This window comes from Stenella coeruleoalba (assembly GCF_951394435.1).
Source record: "Stenella coeruleoalba genome assembly, chromosome: 8".
Classification (NCBI taxonomy): domain Eukaryota; kingdom Metazoa; phylum Chordata; class Mammalia; order Artiodactyla; family Delphinidae; genus Stenella; species Stenella coeruleoalba.
This window is the reverse complement of record NC_137154.1, coordinates 65,649,528-65,676,518: the sequence shown is the minus strand read 5'-3', so window position 1 is coordinate 65,676,518 and position 26,991 is coordinate 65,649,528. Positions and strand designations below refer to the sequence as shown.

Here is a 26,991-nt window from a genome sequence, read left to right as displayed (position 1 = left end):
CTGCATGATAAATATGAACTTAAATAGGTCAATGTATTCAGAGCAAACCTGTTGTTTAATATTAAACTTGGTTTATTCAATTGGTATTTTTGGATGCCTCCTTTTACTTAGATACCAAAGAGAAGATGATCAATAAAAGCTCCTTTCTTGACTTAATATCTCCTTTCTGCTACTTCCCCATTTCTCAGTTCTTCCTTTCCTCTTATTCTCTGTTAAATCCACCAACTTTGCCCATACCACTCTACTTAAACATTTCCGAGGTCAACAGTGACCATGTTATTGCCAGGTCCAAGGGTCATTTCACAGTCCTCAGTTGGACTGACCTCTCATCTCCATTTGGCACAGCTGATCTCTTGCTTTATCGATACCCTGCTTTCATTGTGCTTCCAGGACATCCGCTCACCTGGTTTGTCTCCTAGGTTTCTGGGTACTTTTACTCGGTCTTTCTTTCTTCGCTATTCCTTGTCATCCCATGACCTCTAAATATCAGAACACTCCAGTGTCCATTCCTTGAACTACTTTTCCGCCAGCTAAATTCATTTCTCTGGTGATCTTTCCTATTGATGTATCCGTATGCTATCATCTCCCAAATTTATAGTTCCGGCCCAGACCCCATCTCTGAAATTCAGGACCCTGTGTCCAATCGTCTACCAGGAACTTCCACTTGGATGTCTAATAGACATCTTAAATTAACATGTCTAAAATTGAACTAACCTTTGGCCTTCCAACCTATTCCACCCACCATCTTCTCCCACTTCAGTTAATGCCAACTCAGTTGTCCATGTTGCTCAGGCTGAAAACCTGAACATCATTCTTGACTTTTACCAGTTTTTAAAAATATCGGCAAAAATCCATCCACAAATTTTCTTGGCTCTACCTTCAATATATGTCCACCATTTCCACCGTTGCCACACTGGTCCAATCTACTACCATTGGATAGCCTCCTGACTCCTCTGCATCTGTCTGCCCTTACTCAGCTACCATTTTTTTTTTTAATCTTTATTGGAGTATAATTGCTTTACAATGGTGTGTTAGTTTCTTCTTTATAACAAAATGAATCAGTTATACATATACATATGTTCCCATATCTCTTCTCTCTTGCGTCTCCCTCCTTCCCACCCTCCCTATCCCACCCCTCTAGGTGGTCCCAAAGCACCGAGCTGATCTCCCTGTTCAGCTACCATTTAATCTTAACAAGCTGCCAAGGTGATTATTTTGAAATGAAAACCAGATTATGTCATTTTTCTGTTAAAAAAAACAGGCAGTTTTCACCTTGAGCTATACTTGATATCTGTTGACTTGTATCTGCGTGAGTGTGTGTATGTGGGGAGGGGTGTGAGTGGAGAAGGGAGATCAGAGGTCAGAGTGTCTGGAATAGACTAAGGAAAAGGAAGGATGGTAGGAAATAATGTCAGAGAAGTCATGAGGAGTCAGATTATGTAGGGTTTATATGACACTGCAAGGGCTTTGGTTTTTACTTTGAGTGAGGAAGGAGCCATTGGGTGGCTCTGGGTAGAGGAAGGACATGACCTGGCTTAGTTTTTAACAGGAGCACTCTGGATGCTATGTTAGGGTTAGATGAAGGGCAGAGCAGAGAGACCAGTTAGGAGGCCGTTGTGGTCATCCACTTGGGGTATGATGCTGCTTGGACCAGGATGGTGACAGTGGAGCTGGTGAGAGGTATCAGGTTCTTAATATATTTGAAAGAGTTAGCAGGATTTCTTGATAGACTGGGTATGGAATGGGAAGGAAATACAAGAGTTAGGGTTTTTATTATTTTTTTCTTTTGTTTTTTGGTCTGAGCAACTGGAGCTGCATTATGTGAGATAGGGAGGGCCCTCCCTATCAAATTCTCATCTACAAAAGCTCTCATTCTGATGAGAATTTGTAGAGCCCAGTTTGGGATATGTAAATGTGATATGGCACTTAGTCTACTTTTATCAAATATTTCCTGAACAAATGAATGACATCTCAGCCCTACTTTCCACTGTACAGACTATTCCTGTATCTTGAGCCCTTTTTGTCCCACCTCTACTTGTCCTACTTGTGTTTGGATTTGTGGGAGCGTAGCTGCCTGGCTTGTGCTTGGGGTGAGGTAATTTTGGGGTCAAGTTATCCCATATACAGACATGAACACATTTCTTCTCTTTTTTAAAATGATAAGTCCAACCTCAGTTTTCTTCTGTTGTCTGTGAGGTCTCTGAGACCTAAGTTTTCCCAGTGAGGTGTGAGAAAGATGGGTTTGCTTCTCAAGGTGATCCCTTTTCTGAAGGTTGTGCGATTTCAGCTTTGGAATTTTTTCCAGTCAGTTCCCAAACCACCATGTCACCCACATTTCGTCTTTCAAAATGTGTTGACACCTCTCTATTGTTGTTATCATTCCCTGTGTTACCTTTGATATTGCCACGTGTATTTTTATATTCATAAATTGTTATCTCAGTGTTTTGGTTTTTTTCTTTTGAGGGAGCTGAGATAAATGCACATATTCCATTGCAGTTAGCAAAAATCTCACTTACATACTTTTCCAGGATCTTTCTCTTTAATATTTAGCATTTTTTTCATGAAACTATACAAGTAAACACTTTTTCCTTCAAGTAAACCAGTAAATACTGAAATGTTATATTTGTCAAAACGTTTAGAGTCACGATGTTGCACTAATTGTGATGGATTTTGCACTCCTGGCACATTATCTCCTCTCTTACTTTTAGAACAATCCTCATTTGTCAAGTTACATGAGCTCCTAGTATAGTCTGTGAAACTTTTTAATACTCAATACATGTTTGTTGAATGTTTGAATAAATTGTAGAAGAATTGCCCATTGTTGAAGTCCTTATTCATTCTCAGGTTAATTCTCCAATATTTTATTAACTGATATTTGAATGCATACCCAATAAGGATAAGATGCTATGGAATATATGGTAATGATTTAGAAATAGTTCTTGATCTCAAGACATTTATAGTATATTAATACTGGAAAAATTACACAAAATTAAAGAGGTAAACTGTAATAAAGGGCATAAAAGTCAAGTAATTTGGAATTTCAGAGAAGAGAGGGATTTTTGTAGCATGGGAAATCAAGATTTCTTCATGAAAGTGGTAGCATTTGAGATGGGCCTTAAAGAATTACCGGTGTCCAGTATGAGAAATGGGAATGAAGTCATTCTAAATGAGTATACTAGTAAGTGAGAAAACGAAGAGACAAGAAAATATATTAGTTGATCCATGTTGGCTTAGCTGGATTAGAGTGAATCAAAGAGGAAAAATGGGATATAAAATTGGAAAGAATTTGGGACAAATGTGGTTGGTCAGAGACCGTAGGAAAGAAAGAATGTGCGTGTTTTCCCATAATAGGTTACGAAAGGTTAATCAATAGGAGATTGCTGTGATCAGACGTTTTCTTTGGTAATATTATTTGAAAGGACTTGAAAGTTGATTGAATGCTGGCAGGAAGAGAAATACCTGGTATTACTCTGAGATTTGAACCTCTGTTCTGGTGGGATGTAGGTTCCATGTCCAGACCTAGGGGAATTAGAAGGAGAAGATAATTTAGGAAAGAAGAGAACAGCAATTTTAGATATATTACATTTAGAGCGAATTTCAAGTAGAAATTATCTAGCAGGCATAGAAAATGTGAAACTAGAGCTTTGGAAAAGAGGGTTAAAAATAAAGACCTGACAATAATGATTAAAGAACATCATATTCTGTGATCATTTTCTCTGGTTTAAGAAATTTGTTACATTGAAAATTTAATATTTACCATAGTAACATCCATTTTAGAATTATTTTTATTTATTGTTGCAAAGCTCTTGATTTAAAATAAACACATTGTGGCTTTTAAATTCATTTTCCGTGTTGAATAAATTCTTGTGCAGTGACATCATTTTTACATTTTGTTCTCAAATGTAAGATGATTATGTAATATCTGTTTATATTTTTGTGGGACTGTTATAAAATCATTAGTCATTTGAGCACATGAAAAACCCAATGCCATTTTGAACAAATAATTTGAAAGAAAAGGTTGTTTTTCTCCAGGATATCAAAGTACACATTCCTCCAGGTCTCTTGCAAATTCTGTCATTCTATTTTCTTCTCCTTAAACTAGGTGATGAGTATTCTGCTACTTATATTAAGGTCAATAACAGCCAAACTCCATTCTCTTCATCTAGGAAACTTAAGTGAGACTAAAGTAAGACTCAGGAATGTTTTAATGTTTATATTTTAAATTAAACTTTTAAAGTATGTAAATTTATAAACATTAAAAACCTTAATAATAAATTTTAAAAATAGATGTGTATGAAATGAGTTATTTTCTCTGTCTTCAACTTTACTTCCCAGAAATTAATATTCTTAACAATGTATCATATAGTCTCATCAATGTATTTGTGTATAGAGAAAAAACACTAATATCTGTTTTTTAAATTTTATTATTTTTTTATTTATTTATGGCTGCATTGGGTCTTCATTGCTGCACGTGGGCTTTGTCTAGTTGCGGAGAGTGGAGGCTAGTCTTCATTGTGGTGTGTGGGCTTCTCGTTGCGGTGGCTTCTCTTGTTGCGGAGCACGAGCTCTAGGCGCATGGGCTTCAGTAGTTGTGGCACGTGGGCTCAGTAGTTGTGGCTCTCAGGTTCTAGAGCACAGGCTCAGTAGTTGTGGTGCACAGGCTTAGTTGCTCCGCGGCATGTGGGATCTTCCCGGACCAGGGCATGAACCCGTGTCCCCTGCATTTGCAGGTGGATTCTTAACCACTGTGCCACAAGTGAAGTCCCCTAATATCTGTTTTAATTTTAAGAGTGTGAACTTTACTACATGTCCTATAACATATTTTAACTGAAAATTTGTCATTAGCATATTTATTTTTAATGTTCTAAGAGAAACAATATAGCCAGATATATGAATACTTTATTATTTCTTCCCTTTGAGAAGTTTTCTAAGCACTTTTAAAAAGATAGTGAAACAACATTAAGGAATCACTACACTGTGCTTTAGACAACATTAATGAATCTGAACATTATTTTTGCAAAGGTAATAAAATGTGATTCTAAGATTTTCAGTCATTGTTTCAAACCACACATGGTGAAGTCATTCTGTGTGCTATTCTATGCAAGCCTCCTTCAAATCTGGGGTGATATGACTGGGCAAAGACTCTGTTAAAATCTGTCTTCTTCATTCCTAGCTAGTTTGAGGAAGTATCAGTAATTTATAAAGGCATCATTCCCAAGAGTTTGAGAGGAACAATATTGTGTTCTACCTGTTCACAACCAGATCAACCTTAAAAGCTATCCTGATACATTTGGCCAACACTTAGAAGAAGGAGGTTTATAGGCTCCTACAAGGCCTGAGGGAATGTTAAACATCATATGTAATTATCTTTTACAATGTCTGCACTGAAAGAATAGAACAGAGATATGAATATTTGGCAAAATGTACATTTTCCTTTAGAATACATTATAAGATCAACTCAAGCCAGATGCGCACTCAGGCATACAAAGACTAACTTTGTTGCTCCCTATTCTATCTTCTTGGCTTAGATCTTCTTTTCATAACCTAAGATTTAGTTCACAATAAGGGAAACATCAAGAGACATGGGAACAATCAGATTGGTAGCTTGGAACTCTGTTGGGATTCTTGCTTTCTGGCAGCTACAACTTTTACAGCATAGAGGCTCTGGCCGGCGTTAAGTATTGATAGTACGAAGTAAAAGTGGTGGTGGGTTTTTACAGATCACATCATCTTATTTGGAGATTTACTAATGACAAAACATTGCTCTTGGAGTTATTAAAAACTAGAATGTAAATTAAATAATTAAATGTTAGATTGAGAATTATAAATGAAGCAATATTTTACTAGTATAAATAATATTTAAGTAATATGATTTTTATATTCTTTTCATTTATTTCAATATTTTAAACTACAGTTAGTAGTAATAATCCTATTAGAAACACTGATTGTGAAACAGTGGTTTGGAAATTCCATGTTACAATAAATCTCAACCCTGAACATGTGCTTTTTAGTTTGTTTATGATTTGTCATGAAGAAATGATTAATACCTAACTTTTTATTTAGTGTTTTCACTGACCTCCAAGCTACTTATCTTCTTTGATGAGCTGTTTACATATCTCCATGGTGTCTTCACCTTCCTTTATTTCTTTTCCTTAGAGCATCCCTATGTGACCTACGTTAATTAGTCAACATAGTGAGCTCGAGGATCTTCAACTTACTTCATGTAACCTATTCTCTATCACGAGGCCCTCAGAGCCACTGGCATATTCTTTTACCTGTGCTTTAACTTCAGCCCATATTTCCCCTTAATTCATATTGTTGTACATTGATTCCACTAATTTTCAACAAATCCTTTTTTTCCCTCTACTCCATTTGACTTCTCATGCAATCCTTAGCCATTTTCCATATCTTTGCTTTAGTGGAGACAGTGGCCTGCCATAGTTACAAACTGTGTAGGCAGACAAACCCAGACCCAAATTCTGTCTTGGGCAAGTGATTTTTTTTTTCCTTTTTTAAAATTTTTATTGGAGTATAGTTGATTTAAAATGTTATGTTAGTTTCTGCTGTATAGCAAAGTGAATCAGTTATATATATATCCACTCTTTTTAAAGACAAGTCACCAGGGTTATTGTGAGCTTTTAGAAATGAGGCACTTAGCCCTGCCCTTGGTACGTGATATTCAATGAACACTGGCTAGTCACATGCAGATGATCCCTTACCCATAACCCTTATGCTAGATGTATTTTCGGAATTCAGAATTTTGAGGGTTGTAAAAGGTATGCATAATTAATATATTACCTAAGATGTCTAGTAGGATTATTAACCTCCCATCATTACCTTCCCATCAATTCAGGTCTGATAGTGCCACCAAATGTGTTATGAAAAAACTCATTTTTGAAAATCTCTGAATTTTAGAATTGTGGAAAGGGATTGGGATTCTGTAAAATAAAGGGAGATACTGCATTTTCTTATTGTGAACTAAAAATTATTCTCTCATTTTTACTGTGTGGCTGTTTCCTACATTTGCTAAACATGGGACCACAGGTACTTTTTCTTACCTCCAGTACCACAGCTTACTCCCCTCCTCAGGTACCCTTGCCACTTTACTCCAGACTTCTTCTGAGAATTATGGGAGGGAATGAAATAAAACTCTTTCAGTAGGAGTTTCTTCACTGGACACAGAAAATTCAGGTCACATTGATAATTATTTTTTTCATTTCCCTGGAATTTGTTAGGATGTGAATCGTATCAGAATATCTGCAAAGAAAAAGACACCAAAATCATTAGTCTCCATTTCTTCCTTCATGGTTAAAAGCTGTGTCCTCTTAAATATTTTAACTCAAAATATATTTAAGTAAGATTTATGCTTAGATGTAATATACTAGCCGTTTTAGACTATGTGTATTTTTTGTTTTATATAATAAATATGGGCTTTTCGAGAAACGTATAATGTCTTATTGACTGGTTGGCATTGCTTTTTTTCTCCCACTAATGAGGATCTGTATAGATTTTTTTTAGTCCATTCCTTTCCATTTCTTATTGATTTTGGAGATTTGCTCTGAGAATAAAAGTAGTAATTGAATCATACTCTGGTGCTACATAATTATTATTCAGAATTGACTCCAGTATTTATTTATTTTTTTAGTGTCCTACTGAAACCAAAGCAACATTTGGGGTCCACCTTAAAATAGTAGGAGACTGGACAGGTATGTAGAACGTAAAGTTTTAAAGTATACGCTTTGAAAATAATGGGTCATACAATAATGTTGATGTCTAAGTAGTGGAATGACCAGCACGTATAGAAATGTGTATGTGTTCTCAAGCTGTTGTTTTGTTTTCCTTCTTTGCTTGTACAGTTTTAACATTCATGTGTTTTTTTTTTCTTCTGTAAGATGCATTTTTGGAATTGGAATACCTTGGATATCAGTAATTGTTAATAGTGTGTTGTTCATGTGATTGTAAATCATAGATTTCTACCTGCTTGTCAGATGTACTGGAAGTAGTGGGAACACTGAAATGTCTTTTAGAAAACGTCATTTTAAAATTAGTGGTTGGTTTTACCTTCAAAATAATCAACACCTGGGATTGAGATCACACAAATCTTCCAGTTCTTACATGATTGTCTGCGTGGTATTATCTATATATATAGCAACTCTACAACATCTTTTGAATAGTGGTCATTCATAATAGCAGGTCTGTTGGTGATGTTTTACTCTTTTATTGATAAATTTTTTTTTATTATCTGAAAGGTGCATTGTATTAAGAGTTCTGAGTAAATAAACATTATTCATTCTTATATTCCCTTTGCCCAACAGAGTGACTGACAAGTGAGTGCTCAGCAAACGTTAGCTTGTTGGCTGGTTGTTTATTTTGGTTATTCAAAGGAAAGGATGCAAATGTAAATAAAAAATAATTTTGAATTGAATGCTAAACTAGGAGTTGGTTTGTGAAAACTATGCAGAATCAGAAAAAGGCAGATTCAGTGTAATCTCGGGCAATAAGAGAAGCTTCACAGAGAAGATAAAATTTGAGCTGAACATTGAAAATCAGACAAATGAAGAAAGAGGAAGGTCATTTAAGTGAAATCCACAGCACTGTCAAAAAGCAAGGAAGGTAATGATTAAACCTTATTTGAGAAGTGTGAGTCAGTCAGTCTAGCAGAAGCAAAGATATTGTTCTGGGGAGTAGTATGGAAAAACCATTTACGGTCAGCATGGTAAAGATCTTGAATGCCTTGACAAGGTGTTAGAACAACTTAGGGATGTTAGGGAATCTTTGAAGGATTTGGAGCATTGTAATGTAAACGGTATTGATAACTTGGTAGTTGATTAGATTAGGATCAAGGGAAGACTTATTGGTACTGGAAGGCAGAGGAGAAGGAGTCAATAAAGGAGTGAGGATGGAAACTGAGGACTAGAAGAAATGTATTTGCAAATGCAGCTTAAGAAGTTAGTATTGGAAAGGGGGGGACTAATTGTTGTAAAAATTAGGAAAGGACAAGATGTTATGTAACAGGGAAGAGATATTTTAGAAAGGACAGTGAAAGAGCTTATATTATACAGTTAAATAATAATAGTGTGTATAAAATCCTTTGTCTCTAAAAAGAGCAGTCAGCTTGGAAATGGAGATGAGAAGAAAATGGGGAAAATATGCAACATAGGATTTAATGGGCAAACAAAGAAACTAATCCAAAGATCTTTGAGCAGTGATGACCTATTTGGAATCATGAAAAATCAGGCTCAAATTCATATTATTCATTTGATAGCTTTCGAAAGAGATCCTTGTAGTCCATTGTTAGAAGAATACTGGTGTAGTATAGAAATAGTAATTCTCAAAAGCCCAGAACTAGTTGATATAATAAAAATTGTTTTGCACTGTTTGGCAATAAAGAATGAACTGAAATTCTTCTCTGGTAAGAATCCCAATATAGTAAGAATTAACTTCAATAATGAATGGTAATTGATAGAATTCTATATCTGAAGGGTAACAAGCATAATGAAGTCATAATTTAATTCATCAGGTTAAGCAGAAAGTTCATCAGGGCTTTTTTAATTTTTATTTTCTAAACATCTTTAATGGAGTATAATTGCTCTACAATGGTGTGTTAGTTTCTGCTTTATAACAAAGTTAATCAGCCATACATATACATATATCCCCATATCTCCTCCCTCTGTCATCTCCCTCCCACCCTCCCTATCCCACCCCTCGGTGGTCACAAAGCACTCAGCTGATCTCCCTGTGCTATGCGGCTGCTTCCCACTAGCTATCAATTTTATATTTGGTAGTGTATATATGTCGATGCATCTCTCTCACTTCGTCCCAGCTTACACTTCCCCCTCTCCGTGTCCTCAAGTACATTCTCTATGTCTGTGTCTTTATTCCGGTCTGGCCCCTAGGTTCTTCATAACCATTTTTATTTTTTTTTAGATTCCATATATATGTGTTAACATATGGTAATTGTATTTCTCTTTCTGACTTACTTCACTCTGTATGACAGACTCTAGGTCCATCCACCTCACTACAAATAACTCAGTTTTGTGTCTTTTTATGGCTGTGTAATATTCCATTGCATATATGTGCCACATCTTCTTTATCCATTCATCTGTCAATGGACAGATGTCTGGGCTATTGTAAATAGAGCTGCAATGACCATTGTGGTACATGACTCTTTTTGAATTATGGTTTTCTCAGGGTATATGCCCAGTAGTGGGACTGCTGGGTCATATGGTAGTTCTATTTTTAGTTTTCTCAGGAACCTCCATACTCTTCTGCATAGTGGTTGTATCAATCTGCATTCCCACCAACAGTGCAAGAGGATTCCCTTTTCTCCACAGCCTCTCCAGCATTTATTGCTTGTAGATTTTTTGATGATGGCCATTCTGACTGGTGTGAGCTAATATCTCATTGTAGTTTTGATTTGCATTTGTCTAATGATTAGTGCTGTTGAGCACCCTTTCATGTGTTTGTTGGCAATCTGTATATCTTCTTTGGAGAAATGTCTATTTAGGTCTTCTGCCTATGTTTGGATTGGGTTGTTTGTTTTCTTGATATTGAGCTGCATGGGCTGCTTGTAAATTTTGGAGATTAATCCTTTGGCAGTTGCTTCACTTGCAAACATTTTCTCCAATTCTGACGGTTGTATTTTCGTCTTGTTTATGGTTTCCTTTGCTGTGTAAAAGCTTTTAAGTTTCATTAGGTCCCATTTGTTTATTTTTGTTTTTATTTGCATTTCTCTAAGAGGTGGGTCAAAAGGATCTTGCAGTGTTGTATGTCATAGAGTGTTCTGCCTATGTTTTCCTCTAAGAATTTTATAGTGTCTGACCTTGCATTTAGGTCTTTAATCCATTTTGAGTTTATTTTTGTGTATGGTGTTAGGGAGTGTTCTAAATTTGTTCTTTTACATGTAGCTCTCCAGTTTTCCCAGCACCACTTATTGAAGTGGCTGTCTTTTCTCCATTGTATATCCTTCCCTCCTTTGTCATAGATTAGTTGACCATATGTGCATGGGTTTATCTCTGGGCTTTCTATCCTGTTCCATTGATCTATATTTCTGTTTTTGTGCCAGTACTATACTCACTTGATTACTGTAGCTCTGTAGTATAGTCTGAAGTCTGGCAGCCTGCTTCCTCCAGCTCCATTTTTCTTTCTCGAGATTGCTTTGGCTATTCGGGCCAAAGATTCAGTGTAATCTTTTACACTGAATCTTGTTTTTCCAAGATTCCAAACAAATCGTGAAATTTTTTCTAGTTCTGTGAAAAATGCCATTGGTAGTTTGATAGGGATTGCATTGAATCTGTAGATTGCTAGGGATAGTATAGTCATTTTCACAATATTGATTCTTCTAGTCCAAGAACATGGCATATCTCTCCATCTGTTTGTATCATCTTTAATTTCTTTCATCAGTGTCTTGTAGTTTTCTGCATACAAGTCTTTTTTCTCCTTAGGTAAGTTTATTCCTAGGAATTTTATTCTTTTTGTTGCAATGGTAAGTGGGAGTGTTTCCTTAATTTCTCTTTCAGGTTTTTCATCCTTAGTGTATAGGAATGCAAGAGATTTCTGTGAATTAATTTTGTATCCTGCTACTTCACCAAATTCATTGTTTAGCTCTAGTAGTTTTCTAGTAGCATCTTTAGGATTCTCTATGTATAGTATCATGTCATCTGCAAATAGTGACAGCTTTACTTCTTTGCCAATTTGGATTCCTTTTATTTCTTTTTCTTCTCTGATTGCTGTGGCTAAAACTTCCAAAACTATGTTGAATAATAGTGGTGAGAGTGGACAACCTTGTCTTATTCCTGATCTTAGAGGAAATGGTTTCAGTGTTTCACCTTTGAGAACAATGTTGGCTGTGGGATTGTCATATATGGCCTCTATTATGTTGAAGTAAGTTACCTCTGTGCCTACTTTCTGGCAGGTTTTTATCATAAATAGGTGTTGAATTTTGTCAAAAGCTTTTTTTACATCTATTTGGATGATCATATCATTTTTATCCTTCAGTTTGTTAATATGGTGTATTACATTGATTGATTTGCGCATATTGAGGAATCCTTGCATTCCTAGGATAAACCCCACTTGATCATGTTGTATGATCCTTTTAATGTGCTGTTGGATTCTGTTTGCTGGTATTTTGTTGAGGATTTTTGCATCTGTGTTCATCAGTGATATTGGCCTGTAGTTTTCTTTTTCTGTGACATCTTTGTCTGGTTTTGGTATCAGGGTGATGGTGGCCTCGTAGAATGAGTTTGGGAGTGTTCCTCCCTCTGCTATATTTTGGAAGAGCTTGAGAAGGATAGGCGTTAGCTCTTCTCTAAATGTTTGATAGAATTCGCCTGTGAAGCCATCTGATCCTGGGCTTTTGTTTGTTGGAAGATTTTTAATCACAGTTTCAATTTCAGTGCTGTGATTGGTCTGTTTATATTTCCTATTTCTTCCTGGTTCAGTCTCGGAAGGTTGTGCTTTTTTAAGAATGTGTCCATTTCTTCCAAGTTGTCCATTTTATTGGCATAGTGTTGCTTGTAGTAATCTCTCATGATCCTTTGTATTTCTGCGGTGACAATTGCTACTTGTCCTTTTTCATTTCTAATTCTATTGATTTGAGTCTTCTCCCTTTTCTTCTTGATGAGTCTGGCTAATGGTTTATCAATTTTCTTTATCTTCTCAAAGAGCCAGGTTTTAGTTTTATTGATCTTTGCTATTGTTTCTTTCATTTCTTTTTCATTTATTTCTGATCTGATCTTTATGATTTCTTTCCTTCTGCTAATTTTGGGTTTTTTTGTTCTTCTTTCTCTAATTGCTTTAGGTGTAAGATATGGTCGTTTATTTCAGATGTTTCTTGAGGTGGGATTGTATTGCTATAAATTTCCCTCTTAGAAATGCTTTTGCTGCATCCCATAGGTTTGGTTTGTCATTTTTTCATTGTTGTTTGTTTCTAGGTATTTTTTGATTTCCTCTTTGATTTCTTCAGTGATCTCTTAGTTATTTAGTAGTGTATTGTTTAGCATCCACGTGTTTGAATTTTTTACAGATTTTTTCTTGTAATTGATATCTAGTCTCATAGCGTAGTGGTTGGAAAAGACACTTGATACGATTTCAATTTTCTTAAATTTACCAAGGCTTGATTTGTGACCCCAGATATGGTCTATCCTCGAGAATGTTCCATGAGCACTTGAGAATAAAGTGTATTTTGTTGTTTTTGGATGGAATGTCCTATAAATATCAATTAAGTCCATCTTGTTTAATGTATCATTTAAAGCTTGTGTTTCCTTATTTATTTTCATTTTGGATGATCTGTCCATTGGTGAAAGTGGGGTGTTAAAGTCCCCTACTATGATTTTGTTACTGTCGATTTCCCCTTTTATGGCTGCTAGCATTTGCCTTATGTATTGAGGTGCTCCTATGTTGGGTGCATAAATATTTACAATTGTTATATCTTCTTCTTGATTTGAGCCCTTGATCATTATGTAGTGTCCTTCTTTGTCTCTTCTAATAGTCTTTATTTTAAAATCTATTTTGTCTGATATGAGAATTGCTACACCAGCTTTCTTTTGATTTCCATATGCATGGAATATCTTTTTCCATCCCCTCACATTCAGTCTCTATGTGTCCCTAGGCCTGAAGTGGGTCTCTTATAGACAGCATATATACAGGTCTTGTTTTTGCATCCATTCAACCAGTGTATTCATTTTGGTTGGAGTATTTAATCCATTTACATTTAAGGCAGTTATTGATATGTATGTTCCTATTACCATTTTCTTATTGTTTTGGGTTTGTTATTGTAGGCCTTTTCCTTCTCTTGTGTTTCCCATCTAGAAAAGTTCCTTTAGCATTTGTTGTAAAGCTGGTTTGTTGGTGCTGAATTCTCTTAGCTTTTGCTTGTCTGTAAAGGTTTTAATTTCTGTGTCAAATCTGAATGAGATCCATGCTGGGTAGAGTAATCTTGGTTGTAGGTTTTTCCCTTGCATCACTTTAAATATGTCCTGCCACTCCCTTCTGGCTTGCAGAGTTTCTGCTGAAAGATCAGCTGTTAACCTTATGGGGATTCCCTTGTATGTTATTTGTTGTTTTTCCCTTGCTGCTTATAATGTTTTTTCTTTGTATTTAATTTTTGATAGTTTGATTAATATGTGTCATGGCGTGTTTCTCCTTGGATTTATCCTGTATGGGACTCTCTGCCCTTCCTGGACTTGATTATTTCCTTTCCCATATTAGGGAACTTTTCAACTGTAATCTCTTCAAATATTTTCTCAGTCTGTTTCTTTTTCTCTTCTTCTGGGACCCCTATAATTCGAACGTTGTTGCATTTAATGTTTTCCCAAAGGTCTCTTAGACTATTGTCAATTCTTTTCATTCTTTTTTCTTTATTCTGCTCTGTGGTAGTTATTTCCACTATTTTATCTTCCAGGTCCCTTATCCATTCTTCTGCCTCAGTTATTCTGCTATTGATTCCTTCTAGAGAATTTTTAATTTCATTTATTGTGTTGTTCATTATTGCTTGTTTGCTCTTAATTCTTCTAGGGCCTTGTTAAATATTTCTTGTATTTTCTCCATTCTATTTCCAAGATTTTGGATCATCTTTACTATCATTGCTCTAAATTCTTTATCAGGTAGACTGCCTATTTCCTCTTCATTTGTTTGGTCTGGTGGATTTTTGCCTTGCTCCTTCATCTGCTGTGTGTCTCTGTCTTCTCATTTTGCTTAAGGGGTATCTGTGACCTTATTATGATTTTAGGCAGCCTCTCTGCTAATAGATGGGGTTGTGTTCCTGTCCTTCTAATTGTTTGGCATAGGGTGTCCAGCAGTGTAGCTTGCTGGTCATGGAGTGGAGCTGGGTCTTAGCGTTGAGATGGAGATCTCTGGGAGATCTTTTGCCATTTGATATTACATGGAACCAGGAGGTGTCTGGTGGACCAATGTCCTGAACTCGGCTCTCCCACCTCAGAGGCACAGGCCTCACACCCAGCCGGGGCACCAAGACCCTGTCAGCCACCTGGCTCAGAAGAAAATGGAGAAAATAAGAAAGAAAGAAGAAGAAAATAAAATATAATAAAATAAAAAGTTATTAAAATTAAAAATTATTGAAAATAAAATTTAAAAATTAATAAAATGTTAAGTAAGAAAGAAGAGACCAACCAAACCAAGAAACAAATCCACCAATGATAACAAGCACTAAAAACTGTACTAAAAAAAAAAAACCAGACAAACAGAACACTAGGTAAAATGGTAAAAACATAGATATATAGACAAACTCACACAAAGAAGCATACACGCACACAAGATCTATAATCCTCCCAATGCAGACCACTAGCGTTCTCAGCCACACATGCACTTATAAATGTTAGTCACTGGCTTCACCTACACGCTTGTGTGAAGTTTGCGTGACATGGACATCTTCTTAGTAATCTTCCAATTACTGGCAATTTTCAAGTACACTGAAGAAGATAAAACACGTGGCAGGAGAAGCAATGGTCCCCCAAAGACACGGATATCCAAATCCCTGGCATTGCCTGGCTGCTGCACAGCGATGGGGACCCGGAGCCCCATTATGGCTTATTACTAGCTATTGTTACTGAGTTTCTTCATAAAGTTATTTTCTATTGTCAGTGGCTCATTAAAATAAATGATTATCTGATTATCTCATCATTTATTTCAACCTTCTCTATTAGGAACACTTAATAGTTTTAATTTTATCCTCTTTTTTAATATACAGTGCCATTGAGGGAGAAACAAGATCATTCTCTTCAGAGAGTTCAGTTCCAGTTAGATGCTTTTCAATTAATAGACTTTCTTCGTTGTTGACTTTAAATATTTGTTGATTTGGAAAAAAATGTCAGGCATTCATGCAGAGAACCACTAAATAGTTCTGCCACTATCTGGCACTTTAATTCAAAAGACGTTTTAGCTGTCTTAAAAAAATGGAATTATAATTATGAAAGGAAAATTGGGAATATCATTGCTGAAATCAAGGGTTATTGGGTTTTTATTCTAAAAGAATTGCTTATTAAGTATTAGTATTAAGAGTAGTAAGTATAGAAAACACCAAAAAGATGCTTAAGAAGTTGAGTATCAAAGGCTTACTTCTCTAAACTGACTGAGAGATATTTTACAGTGACTATTTCTTCCCTGAAATATGTTCTGCCTGGGCACGTCTAAAGAACAGGTTTAATACCACCTCATGGGTCTAATGTAAGACTAATCAGCTACACCGAGCTGTAGAGTACCCAAGAAGCAAATGAAGCAGCCAGAAGAAGAGACCTGTAGTGACCTGAAATACACTTCTTGTTGTTGTTGTTGTTGTTTCTATGACTAGCAAATTATAATGGTCATATTTGTGGAAGATAACATTTAAACTATGTGTAATTAAGGGTAATAGTCAAATGTTTATTAAGCACTTACTCTATGCCAGACATTGCACTAGTCTCTGGAGGTACGGCGCTGACCAATGCTGTGTTCTAACCAGTAGAGACCTCCAGGAAACAAAAATGCAAATCAATATATAGTGTGTTAGATAGTGATGAGTGCTATGAAGAAAACTAAAGGAAGGTAAGGGAGTAAGAATGATGAAGGGTGGTAGTGCTATTTAGATAAGGTATTTAGTTATGGACTTTCTGAACAGACATGTAAGTAGATGAGGGAATAAATCAGGTGGATTTCAGAAAGAAGTGTGCTTAGGCAAAGGAAACAGTAAGTGCGAAGTCCCTGAGGTGGCGGTAACTTTGGATAGTCAGGGAACTGCAAGGATCCCAGTGGGGCTGGAATACAGTCAGTGAAGGGGGATAGTAGTGGAAAATGAGATCAGAGAGGGGAGTTGGGGATCAGACTCTGTGGGTTACAGGAGGACTTGGATTTTAATCTGATTGAGATAAAAGGCATGATTTTGAAGTCTACATTTGAATGATTAGCTATTTTGTTCTAATATATACTACCTAGTGTTTTCCAACCCAAGGGTTTTGTGTGTGTGTGTGTGTGTGTGTGTTTTGTTTGTTTGCTTTGTTGTTTCAAAAATAATACTGAGTTTAGGGAGAAGGAGGAAAAGGGGATACTTCTGAGCACTGCAGAAAACAGATCAAAAAAAAACCAAACCGGTCAAACTTTTTTGGTGAAGGGGGAGGTGTATCATCATTTTGAGATACCTCGCCTCAGTGGTGGTTCTATCTTCTGCCATATGGGCCTGGTTTATGGTTTCTGGTAGCCTCACCTACACCCTATATCCCACTGGCTTGTATGGATGGTAGTAGCTTCCTGCTACTCTTTGGATTTCTCCCCTATCTTTAATATAGCCTCCCAATTCTTACCTCACCTGAGTTCCTTACAGCAAATTCCTTTCAATTAAATCATATAGAGCCCTTCCTGGTTTTGGCTGGACCCAGACTTAGAAGGTCAGCAAATCCTCTCTGAACAAAGCATTGAATCACTGAGAGGAGTGGTATATGGGAAAGGTAAGAGAAAGTGTAAAAGTCCTGAAGCCGTCAAATGTTTACGTTCAAGGACCAGTAAGAAGTGCAGTGTTGCTGGAACTGAGTAAGTGGAAATGTTATAGGGAATAAAGTCTGAGAAATACCCGTGGACCAGATATGATAGGCATTTGCAGACTTCAATTTTATTATAAATGTTATGGAGAACCATTGGAGGATTTTGATTAGGGGATGACTCATTTTAAAATGGTAATTCTGGCAGCTATGTAGAGAATATGTTGGGTGAGTCAAGGGTGGAAATCAGGAGATAAGTTGAGAAGCTCTTGCTGATGTCTAGACAAGAGGAAATGCTGGTTACGCATAGGGTGATAGAGACTAAGTCTTGAAAAGTGGATGTATTTTGAAGGTGTATCTGACAGGTTCTGTGGACGCATTGCAGGTGGAGTGTAAAAAGTTAGGAATCAAAGATAACTCCAAGGTTTTTAGTTTCAGTAAGTAAGTGGACAGTGTTGCTGCTTATTGAGATATAGAACACTGTGGCATACTGGGGGGACAAGAGTAGACACTCAAATTTCAGTTTTGTACATTTTAAATTTGAGAGGTCTAAACTAGAGATCTAAACTTGGGAATCATTAGTATCTTCATGGATTTAAATCCTTGAAGCTGGACAGGATTTAGGTGTTTTTCCAACTCCTTGTTTTATAACATTTTATATGCCCACTTTACATTCTTAAAATTCAATTTACAGGTATTATATACACAAATGATTTATAAAAAATCAATATATCTTAGTATAAAGGAGCTATGTAAATAATTTATAGTAAATGATTTACATTCAATATTTAAATTCTTAAGCATGACTACACTAGAAGTCATAAGAAATAGGTGACTTGTACCCGCACACAGAATCATCATGAATAAAACAGTTCTAAATGCAGACTCCCAATGCAAGTCAAATACTGTGAGCCCCAGTTCTCTTATGATGTGCTTTTCCAAAATGGTGAACATCTTTTGGTTAAGTTCTAGACACAATAGAGTACAATAATATTTAGTTTACAGGGTAGATGCAATCCCAGAAATTCCAGTGCATATTTAAATCATGCAAAAACTTTGCATTTTTCATGTACATGAATGTCCAGAAAGTCATTTAAAAAGCATATGGGGAGTGAGACAATTTCTTGTTGCACAGTATTCTCCACAAATTGCAGGATGTCTGCTGTCTCTGACCCCTACTCTCTAACCATCAGTAACTTCTCATCAACATTGTGAGACCAAATTGCCTCCACAAGCTCTCAAAAGTCCCCCTAAGAGGTGGTATTCTTCCATCAAGAGTAACTAGTTTGGGCTTCCCTGGTGGTGCAGTGGTTAAGAATCCACCTGCCAATGCAGGGGACACGGGTTCAAGCTCTGGTCTGGGAAGATCCCACTTGCCACGGAGCAACTAAGCCCGTGTGCCACAACTACTGAGCCTGCGCTCTAGAGCCCGCAAGCCACAACTACTGAGCCCATGCACCACATCTGCTGAAGCCTGCGCACTCTAGAGCCCGTGCTCTGCAATAAGAGAAGCCACCACAGTGAGAAGCCCGTGCACCACAACAAAGAGTAGCTCCTGCTCGCGGCAACTAAAGAAAGCCCGCGCACAGCAACGAAAACCCAACACAGCCAAAATAATAAATAAATAAACAAAAATAATAAATAAAATAAATAAATTAATTAAAAAATAAAGAGTAACTAGTTTAAGAAATGTGTATAGATAGAGAAGAAATCTAACGCAGGACTGAGTCCTGAGGCATTTCAACACATAGAGCTCAGCAAAGGTGACTAAGAAGGAGTGGCCACTGAGGTAAAAGGAGAACCAGGCAAGTCTGAGTCCTGGCACCACAGGACAGTGTTTCAAAAATGAGGAATGGACCAGCTGAAACAAAGGCTGCTGAAAATCGGAGTAAAATGAAGGCTGAATTAATGACCTTAGGAATCGTGTTTTTAGTGGAGTGCTGGGAACAGAAGCCTGATTGAGGTGGGTTCAAGAGATAATAATAGTAGGAGAAGAACTGGAGATGGTAAGTATAGACAAATCCAGTGTGTTGGGGCCAGCTCCTGTGAGCTCACTGGGTTATAGGGTGCTTATTTTCCAACTCTGTGTTCACTGAAGTCAAGTTTGATAGCTTTAGATCATCCACAATGTGAGTATTCATTCCATAGAAATTGAAAAACACCATAAGGTAGGGATTAAAAACATCTGTTAAAGACCTGTCTATTAAATATTTGCCAAAATATCTCTGGACAAATTCTAAGGAGTTGGGATATAAAATGAAGTAAAGAAATAGGGCAGTAGTTGAAGGGGTGGAGGATATAGGGACAAGGCACATATGAGTTTAGAGTACATATAAAATAAATATATATATGTATTTTATATATACACTTATATATTTAATGTGAACTATTATGTTTATATATGTCTAAGGACAATATGAATAATAAGATTAAAGTAGAGATGGAAACATTGATAATGCTGGAGAGATAGAGGTTATAATTATAGGAGCAAAGCCCATGAGGGTCTCCTAATGGGTTTCAGAAGGACTAGATTACAATGTACAAGTGGAGGCGTTGACCTCAGGTAAGGCAGCTGGGCAGTTCATGCTTTATAGGAAGACAAGAGAAGATGGTTATAGAGCATGGCTACTGATTGGTTGGTAGACTTGGAGTGAGAGGAATGGGAGTTCTCATCTGATACCTTCTGTTGTTTTCTTTTTTGAAATAAATTTATTTAGTTAGTTAGTTTTGGCTGCGTTGGGTCTTAGTTGCTGTGTGCGGACTTTCTCTTATTGAGGCGAGCAAGGGCTACTCTTCATTGTGGTGCACAGGCTTCTCATTGCGGTGGCTTCTCTTGTTGCAGAGTATGGGCTCTAGGTGCGCAGGCTTCAGTAGTTGTGGCTCACGGGCTCTAGAGCGCAGGCTCAGTAGTTGTGGCTCACGGGCTCTAGAGTGCAGGCTCAGTAGTTGTGGCATGTGGGCTCCGTAGTTGTGGCTCACGGGCTCTAGAATGCAGGCTCAGTAGTTGTGGCGCACGGGCTTTGTTGCTCCGCAGCATGTGGGATCTTCCCAGACCAGGGTTCAAAGCCGTGTCCCCTGTTTTGGCAGGCGGATTCTTAACCACTGTGCCATCAGGAAAGTCCCTCTTTCTGTGTTCTTAGTGAAATAAATAGTAAGGTTTTCACTGAGAATGAGGAAGGGGGGAAGTACTTTGAATTTTGAGGAGAAGGAAGAAAGTGTAATGTATCATTTTAAATAGTAAATTCATGAGTGAAGCATGATGGCCTTTCTGAGTTGTGCCAAGAGTCCTACTGAGATATGTGGTCCAAAATTTAAAGTGATAGAAGTGAGAATAATTGTGAGTTTTTTCCTGGCATGGCCCACTTCTTCAGATTAGCTATTGAGCAGGTGGGGAGTTGGATTTAACCAGCATTGGTCCACTCCTGATTAAATTCACTATAGTTGTCACTTCCAATCTATTCTCTGCACTGTAACCATAGAAACTTCAAAGCATGAATCCAATTAAATCACTGCTTTTGCCTCAAACACATTAATAGCTTTCCATTGCTCATTGGATAAAGCAAAAAATCCTTACAGTGGCCTAGAAAGGCATCCCTGCTTGGACCCTGACCTACTCTTATCTTGATTCAGTTTTTTCTTCTCTGCACAAGAGCACCTTGGCTTTTCTGCTCCTTTTGTTTCCCTTGTTACCTCCCACCATATATATATCATGATCCATATACCCGTAATACTCTCCACCACTTCTTCCCACCCCTACCCACTTAGGTACCTAGCATCTTTAAATCATAGCCCGGGAGCCACTTCATCTGAGAAGCCTTCTAGACACCTCAATTTGGGGTGTTGTTTCTTATATGCTGCCATCACTGTATTTCTGGTTTTGAGAGCACTTATCTCCGTTGGTAACTATATATTCAAAGTGTGATCATTGGTGTAACAAGTTTTCTTCGATATACTATAAGCATTATCATGATAGAGGCCTGTATCTCTTTTTGCTCACCGTTGTACTCAAGGGTCCATTAAAATGGTTGTTCCTAATAAATGTAAATATTTGTTAAGTGAAGAGAGGAAGGAAGGAAGGAAGGAAGAAGGAAGGAAGGAAGGAAGGAAGGGGAGAAGGCAGGTAGGCAAGCAAGAAGGTGTATCCTCTGCTTTGTGAAAAATCACCAGTAAGTGGGGCAGGGTTCAGATACATAATGTCATGCTGTGTTCACCAAAATGGAGGATGCAGATGCATGGGGAGGGAGATTTGGGAGGCTTTCTGGGCCAAAGTGAGTGTAATGGAAAAATAGGACTTGTCTAGAGTGGGAGATTTTTCCAGGGAGAAAAATAGCTTGAATAATAGCACAGAGGGGTGAAGTATCATGGAAAGTCAGGAAAATGTCATGCTGTTGGAAGGCAGGCTGGGACCGTATCCAGAGGTCATGTTATGGAGGAGCTTGTAGGAATTACTAAGAAACTTGGTCTTTTTTCCTAAAGATGTTGGTGAAAAACTGAAGGGTTTAAAACAGGAACTGAAATCAAATTTGTACTTTATGTGGGTCCCCCTGCTGGTTTTTTATACAGATTGGAAAAGAGAAAGACCAGGTTAGAAACAAAGACACCAAATTAAAGGACTGTCATAGCATCAAGGAAGCTGAGGAGATAAAAAGTTCTGTGGAGGGAATGATCTATGGTGACCAAAGAAGTAGGACTGAATAATAACTGTGAGAGGGCATCACTGCTAACCTGATAAAAACCTCCTTTTTGGGAAAATGCAGAGAAGAGGTTTGAGGATGGTAGAAGTTGCTGTGAATTACTGAGTAAAGTGGAGACCAGTAAGTAGAGAGAGTTAGTATACAAAGAGAAGCACATAGCAAATGGTCCTATTTCTAAATTCTTCCTATTTCTAAATTGCCTCAGAACTCTGATAGGGATTGAATTTATATTGATCTGTCCTTTAATTAGCAGGGGCTGTTGAGTAACAAATACATATGCAATTACTTGTGTATCTATCTAGGTAAATAGATAGATACCTGTTTACCTAGGGCAGGGTGAGGATTAACATATTATGTCCTAAAGTATGTTTTATTTGTATAATGAAACACTATAACTCTAGCGCCATGTAAGTCTATGTGGAAATCACTGAGGACCATTAATTAGCTAATATAATGGAATTTAACATAACTCATTTGCTGTCATAATATAATAAATCATTCAATAAATATGAGCTGTGGTTAAATTGCATATTTCATAGTCTCAGAATTCAAGGAAATTTTTCTATCAGGGAAATGAGAAATTTGTATTACCATATAAATGCCCATCTTTTCTCAGGAGAGAGGATAAATTGTTTTCCCCTTGGTTTCTTGGTTTATGAACATGAAATCTATGCTGTCATTTTTTAGTAGGTGATAGTTCACTTATAAAGCCACAGAAAATATAGAGATTGCTTAGTAAGTGATTGGAATCCACTCCTCATTAAGTTTTATTCTAGTTCAGTTATCTTACAACACCAGAGATAGGGAAAATACAGAAATTGGGGATTTTTATCCCATAAAGAGTTTTACTTCTTATTTTTGAAAATAAGCAAATTATATAATTTCTGGACCTGGAAGTAGAATTATTATAGCAAAGTGGTTTTTCTGCATGGATTGTTACGTTTTTATTCTGAACTGTTTGTTCCTAAGTTTGGATTCTATGTTACCTACTATATTCTGCTTGATTTACTATATAATATTAAGGAAAATAAGAATAGTGACGGGACTTCCCTGGTGGTCCAGTGATTAAGACTCCCTGCTTCCACTGCAGGGGGCACAGGTTCAATCCCTGGTCAGGGAACTAAGATCCCACATGCCGCACAGCCAAAAAAAAAAAAAAAAAAGAATACTGAGGAATGTTATTGGTAACGTAATTTCTTAAGCAATGTCAAAAATATGACAATAATGTACTGGATGGTCAAGAAAGAATAGGTTATTTTGCCAAGCTAATCGGTGGTAAGGGACTAAATAATTCCAAAGCCAAAAAGACAAGGATTCTGTGCCATTATCATTATCATGAGGAACATTTTTAAATACTCATTTGTTTGACCCGATTGCTAAGCACTTTATAAAGGAAGCTAAAAATGAATATAGTTCCTGTATTCTAAACAAATTGTAATTTTTAAAGCAAAATTGTAACTTAATGGATTATAATCACACAGACAGTGTTCTTTAGGGTCATCCAAATGAACACACCTAAGACATTAAGTATGTTAATCCCAAAGGAATATACTTATCTTCCATGGATTCAAAGGCAATTAAGTAAGGGAACTTTGGGAATAGAGTCTAGTAAAAATGCTATTGCTCTTATTATGATTTTTGAACTTTAACAGAGGAGAAGGGTGGGATTTCATAAACAAATATAAATAGAATGGGAAAACTAAACTCTTCCATGAAATGAGATTTTGAGAAAATTTGGAGGTGACAAATTGTGGACATGGAATGCTAGGGAACACCAAGAAATGTACTTTGGATAGATAATAAAGTGAAAAGGTAAAATGGTCTGTCATAGAGTGATGAAGAGCTTAAAAATAGAAGGCAATCTTATTTTTTGTTGGCACTGTATTGAGAAACTATTAAAATGTCTTGGGATGTGGCTACCCACATAGCTAGAAGGAAGGGAAAGCCAAGAAGGTCCACATAGAAATCTCTGCATATCCCAATATTTTCAATGACAATATCTAGCAGAAAGTTATGCCTCTGATTGGAGCAAATAAGAAAATACATTTTAAGAGTTAGACTGTCCTTCAGGAATAGTTGAGTGATTTGTCATCCTTTCTTCGCCCAGCCCCTTCTTCTTATTTGTGATGTATTCCTCTGACATTACAATTTCACAATAATAGTGAAAACCTTTTGTTGCTGCTAGCATGGTTGACTGTTCAGTGGTGGTTTGGAATATCGTGTCCTTGCTGGTTGAGATATAGTACTCAACCATACAGACTTCCAGAGTTTGCAGAGAACATAGTAGAAAAGACAACCAAGGTTAAGATGCAAACTCAATAGAAATGAGAATTTATCTTTTTTTTAAGGCCTGGGAATCAATTTACATAAATAAATATTCCTATTCTTGTTTCTTCCACAGAGCAGAAACAGAGGCAATATTTTTCAAATCATCCTTTAAAAAGAAGTTCTTAATTGTATTTATTATTTATTTATTTGAGGTCTTGGCCTGTATGATGTAAACTTCTAACAAGAAATTTCCTAAGCCTATCAAAGGCATCCATTTGGTGTTCACTATTTTTCCATATTAAGAGGAAGTCACAGAGGAAAAAGAAATGATATAACTTCAGTAAGAACTGAGAATCAAGTGATGTAAAGAAAATTAAAGATTTTCTTTTAAAGAATAGAAAAGTTGAAAGGGACATGCAGTTTTTCTAGATATAAAGGCAAAATATTTAAAACTCTTAATTCTTCCCAAAATAATTTACAGCCTTAATATAATTTCAATTAAAATCAGAACTCAAGATCAAAAATAATATTATTTGAAGAAAACTTCAAATATTATTTGAAGAAAAATAATATTTTTTTTTTGACTTTTTCAACCACGTTTACTGGCTCACATGAATATCTGAAAACAAATCCATCTGTCTTCCCTTTTTGTCTCCTTGGCACAATTACCCTTAGTTCTTAAAAAACAAACTACTATAAATATTCAGAAGGGGAAAATAAATTTATAAGGTGAAAGAGGTCAATAAATAACCAAATATGTCAACCACTGGAAGGACTATTTTTTTTTTAAAATTAAGCCACTGATTTGCAACTTTTATTAAAATAAATTTAACCTCCAAACACAAGATAATTGATACCTTTATCTCAACTCAAGTTTTGACAGCACTTGAAGTTTTACATAAACAAACTGCATAAGAAAACAATTAAAAATGAGTAACAAGAAAATCTAGAAAAATTTGAATAACAAGATAGGACTGGCTCTATTTAAACATGTTATAAAGTGAAATGAATTTTACAAACAAACTAAGAATTTACAAGGCTAAATAATATGCCTAGGAATATGAAGCTATTAAGTGGATGAGCTGAGATTTGAACTCAGGCTCATATAATGCTAATTTATAATTTACTACACTGCCTCCTATAAAGTTCAAGAAGTTTAAGCACTGTGGCACTAGAGCAAAAGTGACAAGAAATATATTAACAAAGGAAAATAGCCTAGAAGCAGACCCTTTGATACATGAAAATATATATCATATGATAAAGGAAGGTCTGTAAATCAATATGAAGTGTTAGTTTGTAAATAGTTAAAGCATTTGGCACTTAACTATTTAAAAACATTAAATCTTTACTTCAGATGACCAAAAATTACTTCCAGATAGGTTAAGTACTTTAACATAAAAATGTTAATCTGTAAAGGCATCAGAAGAAAATATAGAAATTAAACTCTCCATATGAAAGATCATTCTATTGTGGAAGAATTCACAGAGAAAAGTAAGTAGATTTAACTACATAAAAATTTTAAAATCATGCCAAAAACTAAAAGGAAATTGAACAAAAAAAAATTTATAGTAAATACACACTAAAACCTTCAATATATAAACAGCTTGTTTAGTTCAATAAGAAATAAGCTGCAAAAAGAAATGGATAAACTATGTGAACAGAGTAGATCATAATAATATTCAAATAAACGTTAATTAGAATAACTGTAATACCATATTTCATCTATCAATTAACAAAGATTTTCTTTATTAATAATAATAATCTATTGCTGGTGAGGATGCAAAATATTGACATTTTCTCTCATGGATAGATAATTAGAGTTCTTTAAGAGGATTTAACTTATTCTGCCTTAGGAAATCAGAAAATTTATGTGGGCATGATGAGGTGCATTTGAGCTGGAACACAGAGGTTAAAGTAGGAGCTTTCTATGCAGAAAAGGGCACTGTTGGAAGAAAGAACACATTGCCATAAAAGGCATGATGTCATAGCAAACAATAAGATGTTAATGCAGCTGAGCTTAGAATTCATAGTTAGAAATATTAGGAGATAAGGCTGCAGAGATATGTAGGAGCCAGTTGTTTAAAGAATATTCAACACCCAGATAAACAAATTAGACTTCATTGTATAGTCCACAGGAGATTAAGAATCTCTGCTCCAGTACCTAACCTTATTATGCTGAAAATAAAAACAAAGGTTATCACTGGTATAGGCATAGTTTGTGAAGACGTAGTTTGTGAAGGCCTCTTCAAGGAATGGGAATCTTAGTTGGTCCTGAAATCTTGGACAGGATTTGGTTAAAAGAAGGACAAGCAGTCGTGGCATCGGGAATGCACATGCAATAAAAAAGCCAGAGAGATGGGGGGACTCAAATTTATCCAATGAAACAACCTAATGAAGAAAGTGAATTCATATATTTGCTTGTTGCTCTTCCCTAATCCATCCTTTCATAGGCTTGGTCTTTGACCAGGAGGTCCTGTATTTAAGAACAGAGAAGATTCCCACTGCAAGGTTGGTTTTGATAGGTTTCAAAGGACCATGTATTTCATGCCAGTAATTTTGTTTGC

General features: G+C 36.3%; 1 protein-coding gene across 2 annotated transcripts in view; it reads left to right on the top strand.

The window, feature by feature from the left end:
• NOX4 (NADPH oxidase 4) overlaps positions 1 to 26,991 on the top strand; it is a gene marked incomplete at its 5' end in the record, with an annotated part of 147,344 nt that overhangs the window by 71,412 nt on the left and 48,941 nt on the right. For both annotated transcript variants that reach the window (XM_079930234.1, XM_079930233.1), the window contains one exon: positions 7,646 to 7,706. In XM_079930234.1, the coding sequence (XP_079786360.1) occupies positions 7,646 to 7,706 (61 nt within the window). The remainder of the gene's footprint in view (positions 1 to 7,645; positions 7,707 to 26,991) is intronic.